The sequence below is a fragment of the Heloderma suspectum genome, chromosome 4 (assembly GCF_057233095.1).
Source record: "Heloderma suspectum isolate Gila_16-S chromosome 4, 16-S_ref, whole genome shotgun sequence".
Lineage (NCBI taxonomy): Eukaryota > Metazoa > Chordata > Lepidosauria > Squamata > Helodermatidae > Heloderma > Heloderma suspectum.
This window is the reverse complement of record NC_139461.1, coordinates 84747906-84769138: the sequence shown is the minus strand read 5'-3', so window position 1 is coordinate 84769138 and position 21233 is coordinate 84747906. Positions and strand designations below refer to the sequence as shown.

Below are 21233 nucleotides of genomic sequence, written 5' to 3'. Positions count from 1 at the left end.
AAAAGCATAGCTTTGATTATACAAACCTTTGTCGGCAAGGTAATGTCTCTGCTTCTTACTATGCTGTCTAGGTTTGCCATAGCTTTCCTCCCAAGGAGCAAGCGCATTTTAATTTCATGGCTACAGTCACCGTCTGTGGTGATCTTGGAGCCCAAGAAAATAAAATCCGTCACTGCTTCCATTTCTTCCCCTTCTATATGCCAGGAAGTGATGGGGCCAGATGCCATGATCTTAGTTTTTTTAATGTTGAGTTTCAAACCAGCTTTTGCACTCTCCACTTTCACCCTCAACAAGAGGCTCTTTAGATCCTCTTCGCTATCTCCCATTAGGGTGGTATCGTCTGCGTATCTGAGGTTGTTGATAATTCTCCCGGCAATCTTAATTCCGACCTGTGATTCATCCAACCCGGCGTTTCTCATGTTGTACTTTGCATATAAGTTAAATAAGCAGGCTGACAATATACAGCCTTGTCGTACTCCTTTCCCAATTTTGAACCAATCGGTTATTCCATGTCTGGTTCTTACTGTTGCTTCTTGGCCCTCGTACAGGTTTCTCAGGAGACAGGTAAGGTGGACTGGTACTCCCATCTCTTTACGAATTTGCCACAGTTTGTTGTGATCCACACAGTCAAAGGCTTTAGTCTAGTCAATGAAACAGAAATAGACGTTTTTCTGGAATTCTCTTGCTTTCTCCATGATCCAGCGAACGTTGGTGACTTGGTTTTCCTCTGCCTCTTTGAAACCCCGCTGGTACTTCCAGTAGTTCTTGGTTCACATACTGCTGAAGCCTAGCTTGTAGGATTTTGAGCATCACCTTGCTGGCATGTGAAATGAGCACAATTGTACGGTAGTTTGAACACTCTTTGGCATTGCCCTTCTTTGGAATTGGAATGTAAACTGACCTTTCCCAGTCTTGTGGCCACTGTTGAGTGTTCCAAATTTGTTGGCATATTGAGTGCAGCACTTTAACAGCATCATCTTTTAGGATTTTAAATAGCTCAGCTGGAATACTGTCATCTCCACTAGCTTTGTTGTTAGTAATGCTTCCTAAGGCCCACTTGACTTCACTCTCGAGGATGTCCGGCTCAAGTTCAGTGACCACACTATCATGGCTATCAGGGACATTCAGATCTTTCCTGTATAGTTCTTCTGTGTATTCTTTCCACCTCTTCTTCATCTCATCTGCTTCTGTTAGGTCCCTGCCTTCTTTGTCCTTTATCATGCCTGTCTTTGCACAAAACGTTCCCTTGAGATCTCCGATTTTCTTGAAAAGATCTCTAGTCTTTCCCATTCTGTTGTTTTCCATGATTTCTTCGCATTGTTCATTTAAGAAGGCCTTCTTGTCTCTCCTTGCTATTCCCTGGAAATCTGCATTCAGTTGGGTATATCTTCCCCTTTCTCCCTTGCTTTTCACTTCCCTTCTTTCCTCAGCTACTTGTAAAGCCTCATCAGACAGCCACTTGGCTTTCTTGCATTTCTTTTTCTTTGGGATGGATTGAGTTGCTGCCTCCTGAACAATGTTACGGACCTCCGTCCATAGTTCCTCAGGCATTCTGTCTATCAGATCTAATCCCTTAAATCTATTCCTCACCTCCACTGTATATTCATAAAGGATATGATTTCGGTCATACCTGAATGGTTTAGTGGTTTTCCCTATGTTCTTCAATTTAAGCCAAAATTTTGCAAGAAGCAGCTCATGATCTGAGCCACAGTCAGCTCCAGGTCTTGTTTTTACTGACTGTATAGAGCTTCTCCATCTTTGGCTGCAAAGGACAAAATCAATCTGATTCCGATATTGACCATCTGGTGATGTCCATGTGTAGAGTCTCCTCTTGTGCTGTTGGAAAAGAGTGTTTGCTATGATCAGCGTGTTCTCTTGGCAAAACTCTATTAGCCTTTGTCCTGCTTCATTTTGTACACCAAGGCCATGCTTGCCTGTTATCCTGGTGATTTCTTGACTTCCTACTTTAGCATTCCAATCCCTTATGATGAAAAGGACATCTTTTTTATGTTAGTTATAGAAGGTGCTGTAGGTCTTCATAGAACCAATCAACCTCTGCTTCTTCGGCATCAGTGGTTGGGGCATAGACTTGAATTACTGTGTTGAATGGTTTGCCTTGGATTCGTACTGAGATCATTCTGTCATTTTTGAGATTGTACCCCAGTACTGCTTTTCCCACCCTTTTATTGACTATGAGTGCTACTCCATTTCTTCTAAGGGATTCTTGCCCACAGTAGTAGATATGATGGTCACCTGAATTAAACTCGCCCATGCTTGTCCATTTTAGTTCGCTGATTCCCAAGATGTCAATGTTCAATCTTGCCATCTCATGTTTGACAACCTCCAGCTTACCTTGATTCATTGATCTGACATTCCAGGTTCCTAAACAATATTGTTCTTTACAGCATCGGACTTTCTTTTCACCACCAGACACATCCACAGCTGAGTGTCCTTTCGGCTTTGGCCCAGCCGCTTCACTCTTTCTGGCGCTACTTGGAAATTCCCTCTGCTCTTCCCCAGTAATATATTGTACACCTTCCGACCTGAGGGGCTCATCTTCCGGTGTCATATCTTTTAGCGTTGTGATACATTCCATGGGGTTTTCTTGGCAGGAATACTGGAGTGGGTTGCCGTTTCCTTCTCCAGTGGACCACATTTTGTCAGAACTCTCCGCCATGACCTGTCCATTTTGGGTGGTCCTGCACGGCATAGCTTATGGCTTCACTGAGTTATGCAAGCCCCTTCTCCACAACAAGGCAGTGATCCATGAAGGGGCTCAGGTCATGTAATCCGAACCAATTACATATTCTAGTTCTGTTTTTGCCTCTGAATGTCCAACCCCTCTCATTTTTTTAAAATGCAAAATAAATTCTGGTGGCTCTGAATATCAAGTATTTGTTTCCAACTTCGCCTACAACATAAGACTCCACTAAATGGCTTAAATGACTAAAATTACTTTTATGTTTATAAAAACTTAATTTCCCCCCTCCATATTATTCTTTCAGTAATGGAGGAGTGAATAGTACCTATCATGGTTCTGTGTTGAGCGATTGTTTTTCTTTTCAGGCATTGAGAATAGAGAAACAATATTCTTTTGCATTTAGAAAAAGTGTAAGAAAGTAGAAGAATTAGGGTCATAAAGTAGGAGTTCATAAAAGTGTTTTAAAAATTACTGGAGAGGTAACCATTCCCACAACCTTTGACCCAAAAATCAAAATGCTTTTCCCATGAAAAATCTTTTCCAGATGCTTCAGGGTTACATTAGTATAGAAATATGAAAGAAAAGCAATTGCTTCCTCACTAATAGCCACTCACTGTGAAAATAAGTCTCATTTAAGAAAAATGCTAAGCTAAAACTATTTTAAACTATATTCAAAGCAGATGCCTCAGCCATTGGCATTGGTTCCCCCCACCCCTTGGTCTTCAATCTGAAATCTTTGTGTACTGTTTAGGTTCTTGAAGGAATCTTATTTTGAATATTTTGTTTTATCTCTGTCCTACATGCATCTGAAAACAATACTGAAAAGACTGCATTCACCATCCTCCAAACACTTAAAAAGATTCAGCTATCAGATTGCTCCCTTGGGTGGGGTGGGGAGTGTTTTTGTAGAGATTTAACTATCGGAGTTCTTCTGAATTATTCTTGGGAGAGGAAGAGTCACAGGTCATCACAGGAGGCCTTGCTTCATCTGCCTTTGCCTTCAGAGGCTTAGATGCCTCAGACATGAGAGGGTAATCTCAGTAGCAGCACCAAGGTTATGGAATTCACTCCCTTGCAAGTCCCAGCTGGTTCCCTCTCTCTTGGCCTTCAAGCAAGCAGTAAAGACATTCCTGTTTCTCCCAGCATTGGTTTTGTTTTAATTATTCTTCTACTGTTGTGGTTTGTTGTTGCTCCATTTTCTTTTAGCTCTCTGTTATTGCCTTTCATTATGATTTCATTATGTATTGCCTGTTTAAAATTGTTGTAAGCTGCCTTGGGGGCTTGGTTGTTGAAAGGCAGGTTATAATTTTTTCAGATCATATTTGACAATCATACACATATGCAGCACTGTAGGGGAACCCAGTGAACATGTGGTTGAAAACTGTGTCCAGTCCTGGATATCTAATACATATCTATGTGATCAGGATTTATCCACTGTGTGTCTTCTGTGTAGGAATGTGTCCATGTAAAGTGGCCCTAATTCAACTAAATTGAGAGCCCGTGTGATGCAACAGGTACAGCTGGGTTCTCAGCCTAACCCTTTATCCTTATCACAGGACTGTTGAGTGGATAAAATGGGATGCTCCAATATATACAACCCTCTTTGGAAGCTCCTTGGAAGGAGAGCAATATAAAAATCTAATAAATATTCAATACATACTCAGACACTTGAAACCTTATTCAGAAATAATTTTCAAAAAAATATTACTAAAAATATTGAAACTCACTTGGGGTCCATGATTTTGTCATATTTTCATATGTATATTTTCAGTCCTGTAGCTGACTGGTGAAACACTTCCTTGTATGCCTACTAGAAACAATGCACAATCTGGGAGTCTTGGTAAAATAATATGTATCTCATTAAACTACCTGTTCTCACTTACACAGACTGCCTCTTATTTTTCCTCATCCCACAGATCAGAGATTCGGATGTACAGATGAAATTACTATACACACAGTTTGAAAACATTTCGCATTTGTTTGCTACTTGTGAGCCAAGGCAAAAGATAAGTGCTATGGTATAAAAGACTGGGCTCCTGTATTTGTTAAGAATGAAAACTCACAAAAGCATCAAGCAGTGGTACCATGTCACACACAGCTGACATCCGTCTTCGTTTAACTGACTGGTAAAGTGATTTGTTCCATGGTATAACTCCCCTTCTGTTTGCAGCAATGCTATGATGTCACAAACAGTTCTAAAAGAAAAAGGCTTAGGAAGAGTCTTTCTTTGTGCAGTGGCGGAAAGAGGTGCTGAGAAGAGTTTCTGATCCACCCTCTGCTTCCTCAGGGCTATTTGCATCATTTTCTTGTGCAGGCATCATTAGGGGGAAACTGAACATAGCTGCATGTGAGAAAGTTCCTTAATGTAAGTGTACATGGTTGGTAGGAAAAAGTGTAGAGAGGTGGAGCAGTAAATTTAGATTAAACCTTTCTGCTTATGTTAATAGTCTTCCACTTCTAAATTCATAATATATAGGACATGCATAAAAGCAGTTATGGCAGTTTCTAAATACAGAGAGTCGTGACTTTTATGTTGCTCTCCCCCCAACCCTTACACTTTCATATGCCCCCCCCCAAATAAAAAGGGAACTATCAGCTGCTCAATACGGCTGTCGCACGGAAAATAAATCCCTCTTTCTTCCAGGTTACACAATCTCAATGCATCTCTTGCTAAACTGTTTTATAACATTCATGTCAAATCATTCTGCAGCTGCTATCCCATTCCTAATCCTCCCCATGCTTTGTCTCTTTCAACAGGGCTGCCCTTTCCAAAGCAGCTTGAACTCTGCTGTTGCACTGTCTTTTTCTCCTTGCTGGCTCAAAGTTCCTAGGCCAGACAAAGAATACACCAACACACATGCCAGGCAGCTGCAAAAAAAATCAGCAGCTTTACTAGGAAAAGAGAAACAGGTTCCATACATTTTCAAGGCTTTTGTGGAATGCTGAATAGGAATAACTCACTTCTACTTTTCACTGGCTAGTGGGTTTTAAAGAATGGATTATTATCAATAATATTCTGTATCCAACATGATCAGATTTAGTTTGCAACTGCTAGATCCAGGATCCCAGAGCAGGGATGAAAGACTAAGCTATACAACAGAAATATCCATATGGGGTTGATATTTGGAGGGCAGGGAATCCCCACAAAGACACATGTAGACTCCCCAAAAGCCCAATTTGCTCTCTGCCAGGGGGCTCCTATTTTATAAGATGAATGTTTTGTTTGAAACCTCACATTAATACTATTGCATGCTCCCAACTTCCCATACCAGTGAAAATGCAGAAGCAGTGTGATGCAGTTTACTTTTCTTTTGAATGAGAGATAACTTGAGACTTCTGGCACCTTTTGTAGTACCCATTTGCTCATGAATAAACATCCTGAGCTTGAAAGAACAGACTGAAACTGCATCAGAAAGCACTAGTACTAAAAGTACCCTAAAACAAACACCATGCCTTTGGAGTACCTCAATCCAGTCATAACCCAGGACCAAGAACCCTGAGACTTGAGGTTTTCAGTGGCAGCAACTCCAAGGAAGACTCAGAAGCTGTTCCTGGACCTTTACAAGTGGGGCCCTGGATTCTGCATCATGCCCATTTAATCCCCAGAAGGTGCAGCTGCCCTCTGACTTCAAGGCGTGGACCTCCCCTAGTGAGTAAGGAGGCCTTAGAGAGCATTCCCAAGCAGCTCCTCATTCCCCAGACTCACACCGCCCAGAAGAAGCCAGCAACTGTGGGAAAGGGCACTAGCCCTTTGAAAAAAAAATAGATGCAGTACTTGAGGAGGTGGAGCTCCCAGAAAGGCTCTCCCATCATGACTATAAAACCCTGTGCCTTGCTTAAACCAGTGCTGGGGTAATTCCTCTTACCTAACTGGAGGATTGCTCTCCACGGTACTGAATTTAAGCCCACAGTCCCTGAAACAACACCTACAGTACAGTTCTGTCCGGGGTTCTGAACTGTTTACTCAGGAACTGAGTATTTCAGCTGGAACCAACAATGTGTCCCCTCACTTCAGCTGTCACTTGATGGGGATAATAGAAACCACAATGGAACATGACAATACTACGTCTCCTTATAGGCCATCTTTTAAAAAAATGTAATCTGCCTCCCCTCTAGATACATTCAGAAAGCCAGTGTGGTTTAGTGGTTAGAATGTTGGACTGGGACTCAGGAGATCCAGTTCTAGTCTCACTCTGCCATGAAGCTTACTGGGTGACTTAGGGCCAGTCACTGCCTCTCAGCCAAACGTACCTCACAGGGTTGTTGTGAGGATAAAATGGAGAGGAGGATCATGTCTGTCACCCTGGGATCCTTGGAGGAAAGGCGGGACGCAAATGTAACAAATAAATCTAAATTCCAACTGCTGCTTCCAGCTCTTCTTAAGCATGTGTAGTGTGTCTTGGTTGGTAGTATTTGCTAACCATTATGAGCCATTTAGGATCATCCTCTAGCTCGGTGATTTTCAACCCTTTTTGGTTGAGGAACCCTTGTAACATGTAGCGATATCCTGCAGAAACACAGCTCTTCTCCCTATTCCCCCACAAAGTAAAAACCTGTGGACCCAACTCAGTTACCCAGCCTACAACAGGCCTATTTTAGCCATTTAGCAGTGATGGTAATAACCTTGAGGAAGAAGCATCATATGTATTATTAAAGATTCCCCAAAGTCAAAATTTTGCTATTAAAGTTCATGGCAATCTGAAAATTAGTGTCTTAATTCTCTCTCAACTCTTAAAAAAGAACTTTTTGGGGACAAAGAAAATGTGGGAAAGTCTGTCAAGACCATCTCTGCATATATTACATAGAGAAAAAGTTGAAGGGTGTTTTTTTAAACTGAGCAGCCTTTGAAAGGAATCTCCTTCTGATCCCTCTAAGGCTACAAAATATTAACTTTCATCCCAGCATGCCTAACATGATGATTTCACAGCTTTGCATGTCTGAAGTAATCCTAAAGGGAAATAATATCTTTCAATTATAGTTCGTTCCCTCCAGAAACAGTTTATCTGATTTTCAGATTATCTGTGCCCTAAGGTCAGGAATTGGCTGTAAAACAAGTATGAGAAGCCCATCTACTCTAAAACCTGAGAGAAATAACTTGGCTAATGATGAGCAAAGGCAAAGGATCATCTCCCTTACCATCATGGATGAAATCATAAATTGACTTACTGGTTCCTTCTTTCAAAGTGGTGTACTATCATAACTTCTGCAATGTAAAAAGAGTTTTACAATCTCTATTACACCAGTTCCCACGTCAACCTAATGGTGGAGGACTAGGGCAGGTACAGTTGTTTTACAGAGGCAGAACTGAGGCTTACAGTGCCCTGCAAAAGGAGCAGATTCATACAGCCACTTTTTCCTCCAGCATGCGGTAACTTTTTCAGAACTAACTTGTATGAATAGATGCTATAGACATGCTTATTTTATCTAAGCCTAGTGGTTCAAAAGTCCATTGCACATCACTCCCCAGAGAGATCTCTCCATGTCAAGATGACACTGTCCTGTAGGAAACCAATGGATAGTCTAAATTCATATGAAGAATGACACAGGTTTTTTGGATCCACATCCAGGGCTACCATCTGGAAACTCTGGCTGATTAAGAATATTTCCAGGTTGTTGACAGAATCATGCCAGAATGACAATATTATATTAATATTAAGAAAGTGTCATTGGCTCCCAATACATTTCCTGGCATAACACAAATAGCTAGTTCTTCACCTTTAAAGCCTGAAAGAGTCTGGTACCAGTGTTCTTGGAGACTGCCTTCCTCCTATACAAGCTGAAATCATCATGGGAAGCTCTTCTCTGAGTATCCCAACCACTAGGGAAGTAGACCTTCTCAGTTATGGAACTCCATCCCAAGGCAAAGCTACCTGGTATCTACGTCACTATTTCTTAGGTGCCAGGCAAAGGCTCTTGCATTCACCTGAGCTTTTATCGTGCCCATTGGATTTCCTTTATATTGGTAAATAGGTATTACCATTGGTGTGATATTTATAGTTTAGTCTGTGATTGTGGGCTATTTTTCTCCTCAGTTGACCGCTGGAACTGCTATAGGTTGCTTTTACTGTTTCTGTGATACATAGGTAGTGCTTTTACCTGCTGGTGGTTTTTATTGTTGTTTCCAGGGAGGTGGGGGTTCCTGCAGGCAGCAAAGTAGCATAACAAATATTTAAGTAACTAAGAGAGTCCGAATAACACTGACTTTCTTTACTTTGTCCTTCATCTTCTTTGTCAAATGCCTTTGTAAATCACAAATCAAACTAATAGTATGTTTAAATGAGAACAAAAATTAAGCATTGTTTGAGCTCCACGATACCCATATATAAAAACGTGAATATATATATATATTTAAGTGACTCATGCTTTTCCCATAACAATTTGTTTAGGTTTTTTACTAAGAAAAAAGTTCTTGCATTTTTGGTCAACTGTTTTTTCTATCACAGTGTAGTTGGCAATATATTTCTTGTGATGGAAGCAAGTAATTGACAAAAACATTAATATGGATCCAATATGAAAGCCATCTTTTATGAAAATCTACTTCGGAGGCCCTGCTAAGAGCATCCCCACTTTTGGATGCGACATAGGTGGCCAAAGGAGACAGGGACTTTTCAGTTGTGGTACGTCTCTTATGAAATACTCTCAAACTGTTTAAAAGGAAAACCATTCCTTTTAATGGCTTTTACACATCAGATGAAAATACTGCTATGTAAGGTTTTTTTTATTATGTTTAGGACCTTTTAAGTGTATTGTTCCTGGTTTTTGAGACAGTTTAATTTTTATTGATTGTTATATTTCTTGGCTGTCTGCTGCTTTTATTTCTTTTACTGGGTTAGATCCAAACTTAGTCATATTTAGGCCCTTTTCAAATGTAACTTGGGGAAGGGTGGTTAGGCTAACCACGGTGTATGGTGGCTACCACTAAGCATGCCACGTGTTCCTGCCACATGTGCACGGAACCACAGCCAGCAGTGTGGTTAGTCTAACCACTCCCTAACCACCCCCCATCCCACAAAACTCCACAGTCCTCTGGCCAGGCCGCCACACATTACAGCAACCTCAGTGGAGCAAGTGGCCATCATGTGGCCACTGCAGGCAGCCATCTTGGGGCCAGTGCTGCAGCAGCTACCTCCCCACTGGGTTGTGGCACATGAGTCCTAGGCACATACTGGGGCTTGGTCTTACTGGCAGTGGGGGCTGGGGGGTCTGCAGCTTTGGGGGGGTGCAGTTTTGAGGCAGGGATGCTGTTGCTTGGCTATTGGCCAGGCAGGTGTGGATGTTTTTGCTTTCCACAGCAAACAGCCGTGTTTGTGTCTGGGAGCTCAAGGTCGCTGTGCTGATAACAGTGGTGTGGGATCAAAAATATATTTGTTCCCCATGTGCTTCTCCAATTTCATACTATGGGCGGGGATGGAGAGTGAGGAGGTTGGCTCTTGGCTGCCGCATCATGTGTTGCTAGGCAGATTTTGACCATGGAGATCTCACGCGCTGGCAGGAGTGGCAGGGCTGTTTTCAGCCATTAGAACATAAGAAGAGCCATGCTGGATCAGACCAAGGGTCCATCTAGTCCAGCATTCTGTTCACACAGTGGCCAACCAGCTGTCAACCAGGAACCCACAAGTAGGACATGAGTGCAACAGCACCCTCCCACCCATGTTACCCAGCAACTAGTATACATAGGCTCACTGCCTCTGGTTCTGGAGGTAGCACATAGCCATCAAGACTAGTAGCCATTGATAGCCTTTTCCTCCAGGAATTTGTCTATCCCCTTTTAAAGCTATCAAAATTGGTGGCCATCACTACATCCTGTGGTAGCAAATTCCACAGTTTAACTATGCGCTGTGTGAAAATCTTAGTTCATGCCACAGAGATCTATGGTAGTGCTCGGTTAACCACGGGGGCCTAACAGACAACACGCTAAGCTATGTTAGGGGCCACTAACCCTACTGCAGCGTGTTGGTTAGTGAGTGTGGTTACACCCTGATTATGTAACCACCATGGTTAGGAATAATGCCCCACAGACAACACGCTAGGCCATCATAGTTAGCTCAAAATGCTCAACCATCATGGTTTAACATTATGTCTGAACAGGACCTTAGAGTAGACCCGTTGAAATCAATAGGACTTAAGTTAGTCATGAACAACCATTGACTTTATGGTGTTTACATTTTTTTAACTGCTGTCTGTCTCTACTGTTGTTGGTTTATTTATTTGTTTTTGGTTTTATATTTATTTTAAAGATGTATGCTGCCTCTGAAATTAAGGTTAAGAGGCAAGGACATATTTCAGATAAACAGACTCGAGACTATTTAGTATTTTTGGCAAGGTATTTCTAATATATACTTGTTATGCCATGTGGCAAATCAAAACAAAAAACAGTAACAGCAGAACTGAATACACCAACAGCTGAAGTATCAAAAACATTGCATTTTCAAGTCTCTTGATACAAATTAAAGCAAAATCCAGATTTTCTTGTAACCCAAGTCCTCACAGAAATTACCAGAACAATCCTATACATGTCTACTCAGAAGTAAGTCCCACTGATTGAAGGAGGCTTACATAAAGCTAAGTGTGTATAGGATTGAGCCGGTATGGTTTTTTTTGCCAAACTTATAAAACAGAAACAAGTGGTGTGGTACAAGTATTGTTTGAAAGATTAAAATAAATGCGTAATTATGCCTGGTTTCTAAATCTGAACATAGCTCAGAGGATAAGTGTCTTACCTCATTATGTTTAAATGTTCTATGTCAATCTGGTTTTAAAATGATCCAAGGCTATAGTTTGCCAACATGATCTGTGCTGGCACAAGAACAGAGTTGTTGCTATACTATCTCAGAGTATGCAGTGATGAGGGATTATGACTGGTTTCAACTTTTTTCATCAACGCACACAACCACCATCTTTCTTCGCATCATTTTTATTTTCAATATTATAATTATTTAGGTGCCAAATAAAAGAGCAAGGTTTGAATGGCCAGCTGTGTAAGAAACCCTTTTATTCCTCAAATATAAAATACAGTTGTACATAAAATCAGTGTCTCTTATGCTTGGCAGCATCTCCACAGATTTCAGTGAGGAATTAAACTGAGGCTTAGCCCCACATGGGTCAATTAACATCTCTGTCTTAAATCCCCCAGATTTAGTCCTACCATAGGAAAATTAGATAACATACAGAACTTCCTAACTTCACAAAAACATACATCAAAGGAACATATTCTGATCTAGTAAGGACAACCAGGCCACAAACCTTACATGCAGTAAGAGGCATGTAGCTCCCTGGTGCACAAGATGAACCATGAATCCAGTATGGTCTAGTGGCTAGAGTGTTGGACTGGGAGTCGGGAGATCCAGGTTCTAGTCCCCACTTGGCCATGGAAGCTCACTGGGTGACTTTGGGCCAGTCACAGACTCTCAGCCCAACCTACCTCACAGAGTTGTTGTTGTGAGACTAAAATGGAGAGGAGGGGGATTATGTATGTCATGGTGGTGTCCTTAAGGAGGAAAAAAGGTGGGATATAAATGTAATAAATAAATAAATCAGAAATTGGGTTTCTAGATTATGGATGCTCCAGGACAGAGGGAAAAAACAAGGTTTTGGAGACATTGGCTGTGTTCACACAAGAACAAGTGTAGTCTACCCGTCCCACTACAGTATGGCTGTGAGGAGGCATTTGGATATTTCTGCTTACATTTTAAATTAACCGCAGTTTAGCATGTTGTCCGAACTCTAAACTGTGATTAATTTTAACAATGGTTGGTCAAAACCAGCTGCCTCTGCTCTTGGTTGGTGCCACTGTTTGATGTTCTCCCATACCATATCCACGCCATTCAGGAGGATCCCCTGACCCTCTGTGTAGCATTTGGGGGGAGGGGCTCTGGGGAGTGCTTGTGAAAGAGGGAGTATGGAAGTCAGTTTATGCGAACTCCCTTCTGCCAGCAGGGCACTGAATGTCAGCTCATGATTTGAAGTTGTGTTGCTTCCACTAACCATAGGGCCAAAGCACACATGACTTTAAATCTGTGCATAGCAGTGATGTCTTTTTTTCATTTGTACTCTAGAGGAGATGCAGGGAGTCCAATCCAGATCTTAAAAGCCCCCTGTCTCACACACTAGGGTCTCAGTCCGTATCAGGTCCCTTGCACCTATTCTAGAGTAAAAATGAAACAAAAAAAGATGTAGCTGCTACACACAGATTTAAAGTAATGTCTGTTTTAGACCATGATTAAGATTAACTAGAATTTGTCCAAATTCAGACAACATGGCAAGCTGAGGTAAATGTTAAAAAAAGAAATACAAACTTCCATATTCCTTCTCACAGCCACACTGGAGGGGAAGTGGGGAGCGTGCAACCTCAGGGAGAGATTAGGCCTATTTTCGTAATGCTAAACTATGGCTTAGTGTTATATCTGTGCCAACTCACTGATATTCAATGTCAGCTATTTCAGTGGCTGGAATGATATTATTAGTGATCATTATTTTAAATGCATTGCACTTTTCTTTACCCACCAAGGCTCTCATTTGTTATCTATTTAAGGCTGCCACTTACCTCTTTCAGTCTATCCAGCTCATTTTGCAATGCCTGCTTGGATATTTCCACCTCAATTATTTGTTGACGAAGGACTTCATTTTCATCCTCTGCTTTAACACGCTTCTCTTCCACATTCTCCAGTTCATTGTGGAGCCTTACAGATACATCTTTGGCTACCTATTTAAAAGAGTACACAAACATACCTAATTGTTTTTTTAAAAACCTTTTCATTATCAGAACAGAAAATAAAAATATAGGCGTGGATCCAGAGCACTGGATCCAAGCTGCAAAGGGGGAGTGGGAATTGACGAATGCCTCCCTCCCTTTACGCTGGCTAGAGCAGCCTGAGTGGAACTCTGTTCAAGAGAAAAGATGGCTCCAATCCATAAGAATCTAAGGTGCATATATGTATAGTCAAAAACATTACAGTAACAACAAAAGAAGACATGTGGCCAAATATTATCTTGAAATTAGTTATTCCAAAACATTGCAAATAAGCTCTGTTGTCCAGAAGATGATCTCCTATAAATCAATTTCAATAAACATTTCTACATTCCAAATTCTACCATGGCATTCTGAAGCTGATGTAGTGGCAACTTTCTTCTAGTTAATACACATCTTAGTAATTGTAAGCAAATTTACAGTCATTTCAAGATCAATGACCATATCCTTCGGATAGCATAAGAGTTTTTTATATGGCATAAGACAATTTTAGGGTCTTGTGGTGTTACATACTATATTATTTCATTAACCAGATTTAGGATAACAGTTTTATTATGATGAAACTTTCTGTTTATAAATGGTATTTCCATGTTTAATTATTTTTAAACCAATGAACAAAACACACATTTCTTTTATTACAGACTGGGTATATAGAGAAGAGACAATGGGCCTCTGTACTGTCTCTGTGCTAGCAGAACAGACCACTCATGCAATAGGAAGCAATGGTTCCTGAAAAGACCAGAAATGTGTGGCAACATTCACTTCTGGAATAGCACAGATCAGCAGAACTCTCAGAAGGGAGCTCCACTTATCTGCCCTGTTTGGGAAATGAGTGTTGCCACTAGTTTCCGTGCTTATTTTAGGAACTGCGAATTCTTGTTGCACTAACAGTCCGTTTCGCTAGCACAGCAGAACAAGTGGAGGCATAGCAGCAATATAGGATACTGCCCACGTATAGCAAAAAATAAATAAATCTGAGGAACTTGTTTCACACACATGATTTTTATTCAATATGCAATGCATATTCAGCAAATGTAGAGCAATCAAGGAATTTGCAGCTAAGGTTGTAGGAAACATGGCCCAATTTTGTATCCTAAAACTACATTGTAACACAGTCCTCTGGGACTAATCACTTCAGAATGCAGATGGGGGATGGCAAAAGCAAATGCTCCTTCATAGCGAAAGCTCCCTGCTGGCAGAAAGCTAGCACCTCAGGTGAGAGGTGTTTGTGACTTACACTTCTTTATGACATGCTGGTTTTTCACTAGCAGGGACTTTGCAGGGAAATTCTGAAGTGACTGAAAGAGTATTCAAATATGCCCTGTCACATCAAATGTGATGCCATTACCTGTGTTCTGTAGTACCTCCATCTCAGAACTTTTATTGATGAGTACTTGAGGAACAGGCCAGTCAGTTCTTCAGGGCATGCCTTACTCCTCCTTCTTGCAGCTGTAATGGCAGCTTATATGACCAGCAAGAGCTTCCATTCCTTTAGAAACTGCCTGCACTAGACTGCTGCCACAGAAACCCTTATTCATCCAAACAGCCATACATACCTGTGACATTTCACAGGCTTTTATTAATTACTTATCTAACTATATTGGAGACAATATAGAAGCCAGATACACATGGAATTCTACATTTGGCTACAGAAAATGGGACTTTGGAAGCATGCACAGGACTCCATTGCTGACTGAGATGCCATTATGCATAAATGCTTCACCTACCTTTAGATCTTGCTCTAAGCTTCTAATTAATTCACCATCTACTTGACCTGTCTGTGCAACTTTCAGGCTTTTCTGCTCTGCTTTCCTGAGACGATATTGCAAAATGCGGCAGTTCTTGTTTGCACGGTCTAGCTCTCGCCGAAGTTCCTGCAGTTGGTAAACATCTTCTTCAAGGTAGCTGTCACGCATCTCTTCCATTTCAGCCCGGAGTTCATCCAGCTCATCCTGCCATAACCCAGAACACTGTCAGATATCCAAAGGTTTATCTTGCCCCCACCCCAAGACATGATGGGAATAATCTAGCATGCACAGCTGTTGCACCATCTTCATTCACCATGGAGCTCAGGGGAAGTGTCTCACTGAAATGATGTTGCAAACAATGTCAACAATTTGATACCAATTACAACTTGCAGCTTCAGAAATAATGAGAACAGCAATGTTATAAGTATACTCAATTGTATATAATTAATTGCTGTTGTGTTCATTTCAATTGCCATGGCAGTTATGAAATTATGAAGGATGAGGAGATCTCGTTCCTAGAAGTGTAGACCCCATCATTCTTTTCTTTCAGCTGGGAACTAAAATGAGATTTGCATAACTATTACCTTAGATTATTTGTATGTGTTAACAGAAGAAACTTAAGTGCCAGCCTGTTTCTCTGATTATCAGACTTTATACTATACACTACCATGGAATTTATGCAACGTGAACCTTTTACCGTTTAATGTAGGGATGCACAACCTGCAGCCCACAGGCTGTATGTAGCCCTTGACCACCTCCAGTGCAGCCCGTGGAGCCATGAGGACCCCACCCATAGTCTACCTTGTTAGTGCTTTAAAGTAACATATAACTGCTTCCAAACAAAAAGCTATATATATAAAGCTGAAAGATTAATTTATACAGACTTGAAACTTCCTATTTTACTGTGCTGTTATACTCTCTCTCTCTCTCTCTCTCTCTCTCTCACACACACACACACACACACACTTGTGCCACCAGGAAAGGAAAATAGGTTACACCTTCCTTGGAATCTTCCAGCTTTCAGATTCAAACTATACTAACAGCACAATCCTCTACATGTCTACTCAGAAGTAAATCCCACTGAGTTCAATAGGGCTTACTCCCAAGTACAGATGTCACAGAAATCCACAACTTATTCGATTGAGTTCAGATTTCTATGAAACGTACATGCAGATTCTGCAGCAGACTGGCTTTTTCCAAGTCATGCAGATTCCATGGACATTTGGACCAGTTTTTTTTACTGGGGGAGGGGGGATTTGCGCAAGTGTGCATTAGTTCAAATGCACATTTGCAAACAGAAACAAAATTCTATACATCCCTAAAAACTATTCTGATTCTGTCCATGAGTGGACAACAGAACAAAACCTGACAATCCATGAAAAGCAGACAATCCACGAAACCTGACAATCCACGAAACTGTTGTCCATTCATCCACAAACTGAGTGGACAACAAAATGAAACCTGATAATCCATGTAGGTGGACATACAATTGCAGCCTGACTATGCTTTCTGAGAACTCAGGTGCTATGCCTTACAAAATAGTAAATTACTTTTAGCGCAGAATAAGGCTACTATTCTACAAACTCTGTCATTCTCATTAAAATAATCTCTTAAGCTAAAACTTTTATATGTAGGTTTTCAGGCTCAGTGTATAGGCCATTAACTTGCTGGATGGTGACTCCAGAGACTCAACTATTCTATTATTAACTTAGTTCTATGTTCAAAAAGAAAACCGAAGATGGAAAGCAGGAGTAAGAGCAGTTCTCCCATAGTTTCCCAACAAAGACTTCTGTATCTTCAATTCTGAAGTGTATTACCTTTTTTGAAGAGAATAAAACATTTTTAAAGAGCATCAAAACCAAGTAGTTTAGGCTACTGGATGTTTTTCAAATAACACAACATTCAAGTCCATGTCAATGAGTCGGGTGTGGAGAGTAGATGGATATATAGATAAATATCTATATAAATACCCAAGTTTCACATAGGAAACAAAGAACATAACAGAGAAAATATTTCAGAATGGAAAACATAGACATATCCCCAAAATGAAGACTTATAACTATAATAGTTACATTTTAAAGCTGGTTTCCACCAAATAGCGAATAGCAATGCTGCTAAAATTATTAGGCCAACCAAAAGATCACAAAAAATGTGCAAGCTTTTGAAATTTCCAGATCTCGATGGCTTGCACATATCTTAACATGTGTAGCATAGAACAAAGGATTTCTTAAGGGGTATAAATATGAATAGTTTCAAATTCTATCTTAACATCTCAGTCCACTGAGGATGTCACTATAATCTGCACTCATCTTTCTGAGGGTGTCAACTGTCTAATAAACTCTTCCCCTAAGGCAGCCTTCCCCAATCTGGCTGGTACCTTCCAAGTGTGTTAGACTACAACTTCCATTGCTCCCACATGCAGCATGATGGGAGTTGTAGTCCATCACACTTGGAGGACACCAGTTGTGGAAGACTGCCCTAAGGAAACCAACCTCTTCTCTTCCACAGCCCCTCCATCTACAGTCCTGACCCAACATTCCAGAGGCATCGAGGAATGGCTTGTATGTGTCCCCAAATCATACAAGTTGGGACAGGAGGTGTTACAAAGGAGCTCAGACATGTTAGCTCTCTGGACAAATTTATTTGGTGCTTGGCACTCAGCATTACCCTGACAACTTGACTCATTTTGGTTCCAGAAGAAACAGCCTGGAAAGCTGTCAGGGATGTTGATAAGGCTGTCAACAACACAGAGGGGCAGGAGCCAGTGTGTACATGCTTCTTCCACTAACTGAAGGAAGTTGCTACCTGTAGCCAAGGATTCATGGAAATGCCTGCCTGATTCCTATGTCACCACCTACCGACAAACCCACAAGAGTACTTTTGAACTGGCCAGTGCGGAGCCAAGATGGGAAATCTGGCTCAGTACTGAAGTCTCTGCACCTGCTCAACTGGTCAACGGGTTCATATACCATTTGGATTACCCTAATGATAACTTTTTGTTTTGAAACTATACTATGCTGCCATGTATAGCTGACTGGATATAAACCAACCCAGAAACCTCCCTGAGTTTCTTTTCACTCCCCAAAGCCAAACTACTCTTCTCTTTGTTTTGATTCATCCTGGGTCCAGCCTCTGAGCCATTGAGCTCTTTGTTGCAAACCCTGTAACTGCCTTGGAGTTCAGGCAGTTGATGTTCAGTCTTTCTGCCTGGGCATTCCTGAGGGTGGTGTGTCTCAGCTGGGGTCCATATTGACTTTAATATTCTTCCTCATGCCTTTTTCTTAGCATTATTCTCCAGTCTTCTCTGGCACCTACTCTGTTTCCAGGGCCAGAGTCCCCTGCTCTCCTACCTCATGTTCCAAGAGAGATCCATTTCCCTTTATTTGTTGTTGTTCAGTCATTAAGTCGTGTCCGACTCATCATGAGCCCATGGACCATAGCACGGCAGGCCTTCTTGTCCTCCACTCTCTCCCGGAGCGTGCTCAAGTTCATATTCATTGCATTGGTGATGCTATCTAGCCATCCCATCCTCTGCTGTCCCCTTCTCCTTTTGCTTTCAGTCTTTCCCAGCATCAGGATCTTTTCCAGGGAGTTTTCTCTTCACATTAGGTGGCCAAAATATTTGAGTTTCAGATTCAGTATCTGTCCTTCCAATGAGCACTCAGGGTTGATTTCCTTTAGGATGGACTGATTTGACCTCCTTGCAGTCCAGGGAACTCGTAAGAGTCTTCTCCAGCACCACAGTTCAAAAGCATCAAGTCTTCGGCACTCAGCCTTCCTTATCGTCCAGCTCTCACAGCCATACGTTACTACTGGGAAAACCATAGCTTTGATTATACGGACCTTTGTCGGCAAGGTGATGTCTCTGCTTCTTACTATGCTGTCTAGGTTGGCCATAGCTTTCCTCCCAAGGAGCAAGCGTCTTTTAATTTCATGGCTACAGTCCCCGTCTGCAGTGATCTTGGAGCCCAAGAAAATAAAATCTGTCACTGCTTCCATTTCGTCCCCTTCTATATGCCAGGAAGTGATGGGGCCAGATGCCATGATCTTAGTTTTTTTTAAAGTTGAGTTTCAGACCAGCTTTTGCACTCTCCACTTTCACCCTCAACAAGAGGCTCTTTAGATCTTCTTCACTTTCTGCCATTAGGGTGGTATCATCTGCGTATCTGAGGTTGTTGATGATTCTCCCAGCAATCTTAATTTTGACCTGTGATTCATCCAACCCGGCGTTTCTCATGATGGACTCTGCATATAAGTTAAATAAGCAGGGCAACAATATGCAGCCTTGTCGTACGCCTTTCCCAATTTTGAACCAATCAGTTGTTCCATGTCTGGTTCTTACTGTTGCTTCTTGGCCCTTGTACAGGTTTCTCAGGAGACAGGTAAGGTGGTCTGGTTCTCCCATCTCTTTACGAATTTGCCACAGTTTGTTGTGATCCACACAATCAAAGGCTTTAGCGTAGTCCATGAAGCAGAAATAGACGTTTTTCTGGAATTCTCTTGCTTTCTCCATGATCCAGCAAATGTTGGTGATTTGATCTCTAGTTCCTCTGCCTCTTCGAAACCCCGCTGGTACTTCCAGTAGTTTTTGGTTCACATGCTGCTGAAGCCTAGCTTGTAGGATTTTGAGCATAACCTTGCTGGCATGTGAAATGAGCGCAATTGTGCGGTAATTTGAACACTCTTTGGCGTTGCCCTTCTTTGGAATTGGAATGTAAACTGACCTTTTCCAGTCTTGTGGCCACTGTTGAGTGTTCCAAATGTGTTGGGATATTGAGTGCAGCACTTTAACAGCATCATCTTTTAGGATCTTAAATAGCTCAGCTGGAAGACTGTCATCTCCGCTAGCTTTGTCGTTAGTAATGCTTCCTAAGGCCCACTTGACTTCACTCTCGAGGATGTCCGGCTCAAGTTCAGTGACCACACTATCATGGCTATCAGGGACATTCAGATCTTTCCTGTAGAGTTCTTCTGTGTATTCTTTCCACCTCTTCTTAATCTCATCTGCTTCTGTTAGGTCCCTGCCTTCTTTGTCCTTTATCATGCCCATCTTTGCACAAAAGTTCCCTTTAGATCTCCAATTTTCTTGAAGAGATCTCTAGTCTTTCCCATTCTATTGTTTTCCTCGATTTCTTTTCATTGTTCATTTAAGAAGGCCTTCTTGTCTCTCCTTGCTATTCTCTGGAACTCTTCATTCAGTTGGATATATCTTCCCCTTTCTCCCTTGCTTTTCGCTTCCCTTCTTTCCTCAGCTACTTGTAAAGCCTCCTCAGACAGCCACTTGGCTTTCTTGCATTTCTTTTTCTTTGGGATGGATTTCGTTGCTGCCTCCTGAACAATGTTACGGACCTCCGTCCATAGTTCCTCAGGCACTCTGTCTATCAGGTCTAATCCTTAAATCTATTCCTCACCTCCACTGTATATTCATCAGGGATATGATTTAGGTCATACCTGAATGGTTTAGTGGTTTTCCCTTTTATACCCAGAGAGAAAACTTTGCCCCCTGGAAAAGAGTCCATTGAGTCCAAAGTTGGGTTCCATGCATAATCTAGCACAACCAGTGAGTTCCCTACACCTATTTTTTGTGATTTCCAAGGGACTGCGACCTATGCATGAGTTGTCAGTTTTGAGTCCAAGGGTAGTGATTGTCCAGTAAGAAGCCTAAAGCATAGGTGAACATCTCCTAAAGGTCTCAAGCCAACTATTTTAAAGCTTATTGAGAATTCTAAGGAGAAACCCCATCTTTATGTCTCTCAATCAGAGTTCTATTCATAAACCAAACTGTGGTGGCTCTTGGATCCCTAATAACAGCTAAGCTTCTGTTTGGTCTACCCATCATTGCCATCAATATGAAAGGAGTCTAACAGTACCATATTATCCTTTTGGCTGTTGCTTGATACTTGGGTATGCAGTAGCACCTAAGCAACTTAAGGCTTTTGCCTGATTTTTGAATTTATAACTAAAGCTGAGAAAACTGCGGGTAGTCTGTGCCCACAGCATTTCCCCAGCTCTTTGCACACAAGAGGAAATGAAGTAT

The 21233-nt window shown here is 41.5% G+C and overlaps 1 protein-coding gene across 2 annotated transcripts in view; it reads right to left on the bottom strand.

The window, feature by feature from the left end:
* The window catches only part of MTCL1 (microtubule crosslinking factor 1), a 144025-nt gene that overhangs the window by 106158 nt on the left and 16634 nt on the right, over positions 1 to 21233 (bottom strand). For both annotated transcript variants that reach the window (XM_084848102.1, XM_084848101.1), the window contains exons 2-3: positions 15176 to 15400; positions 13245 to 13403 (exon numbers count right to left, since the gene is read on the bottom strand). In XM_084848102.1, the coding sequence (XP_084704228.1) occupies positions 13245 to 13403; positions 15176 to 15400 (384 nt within the window). The remainder of the gene's footprint in view (positions 1 to 13244; positions 13404 to 15175; positions 15401 to 21233) is intronic.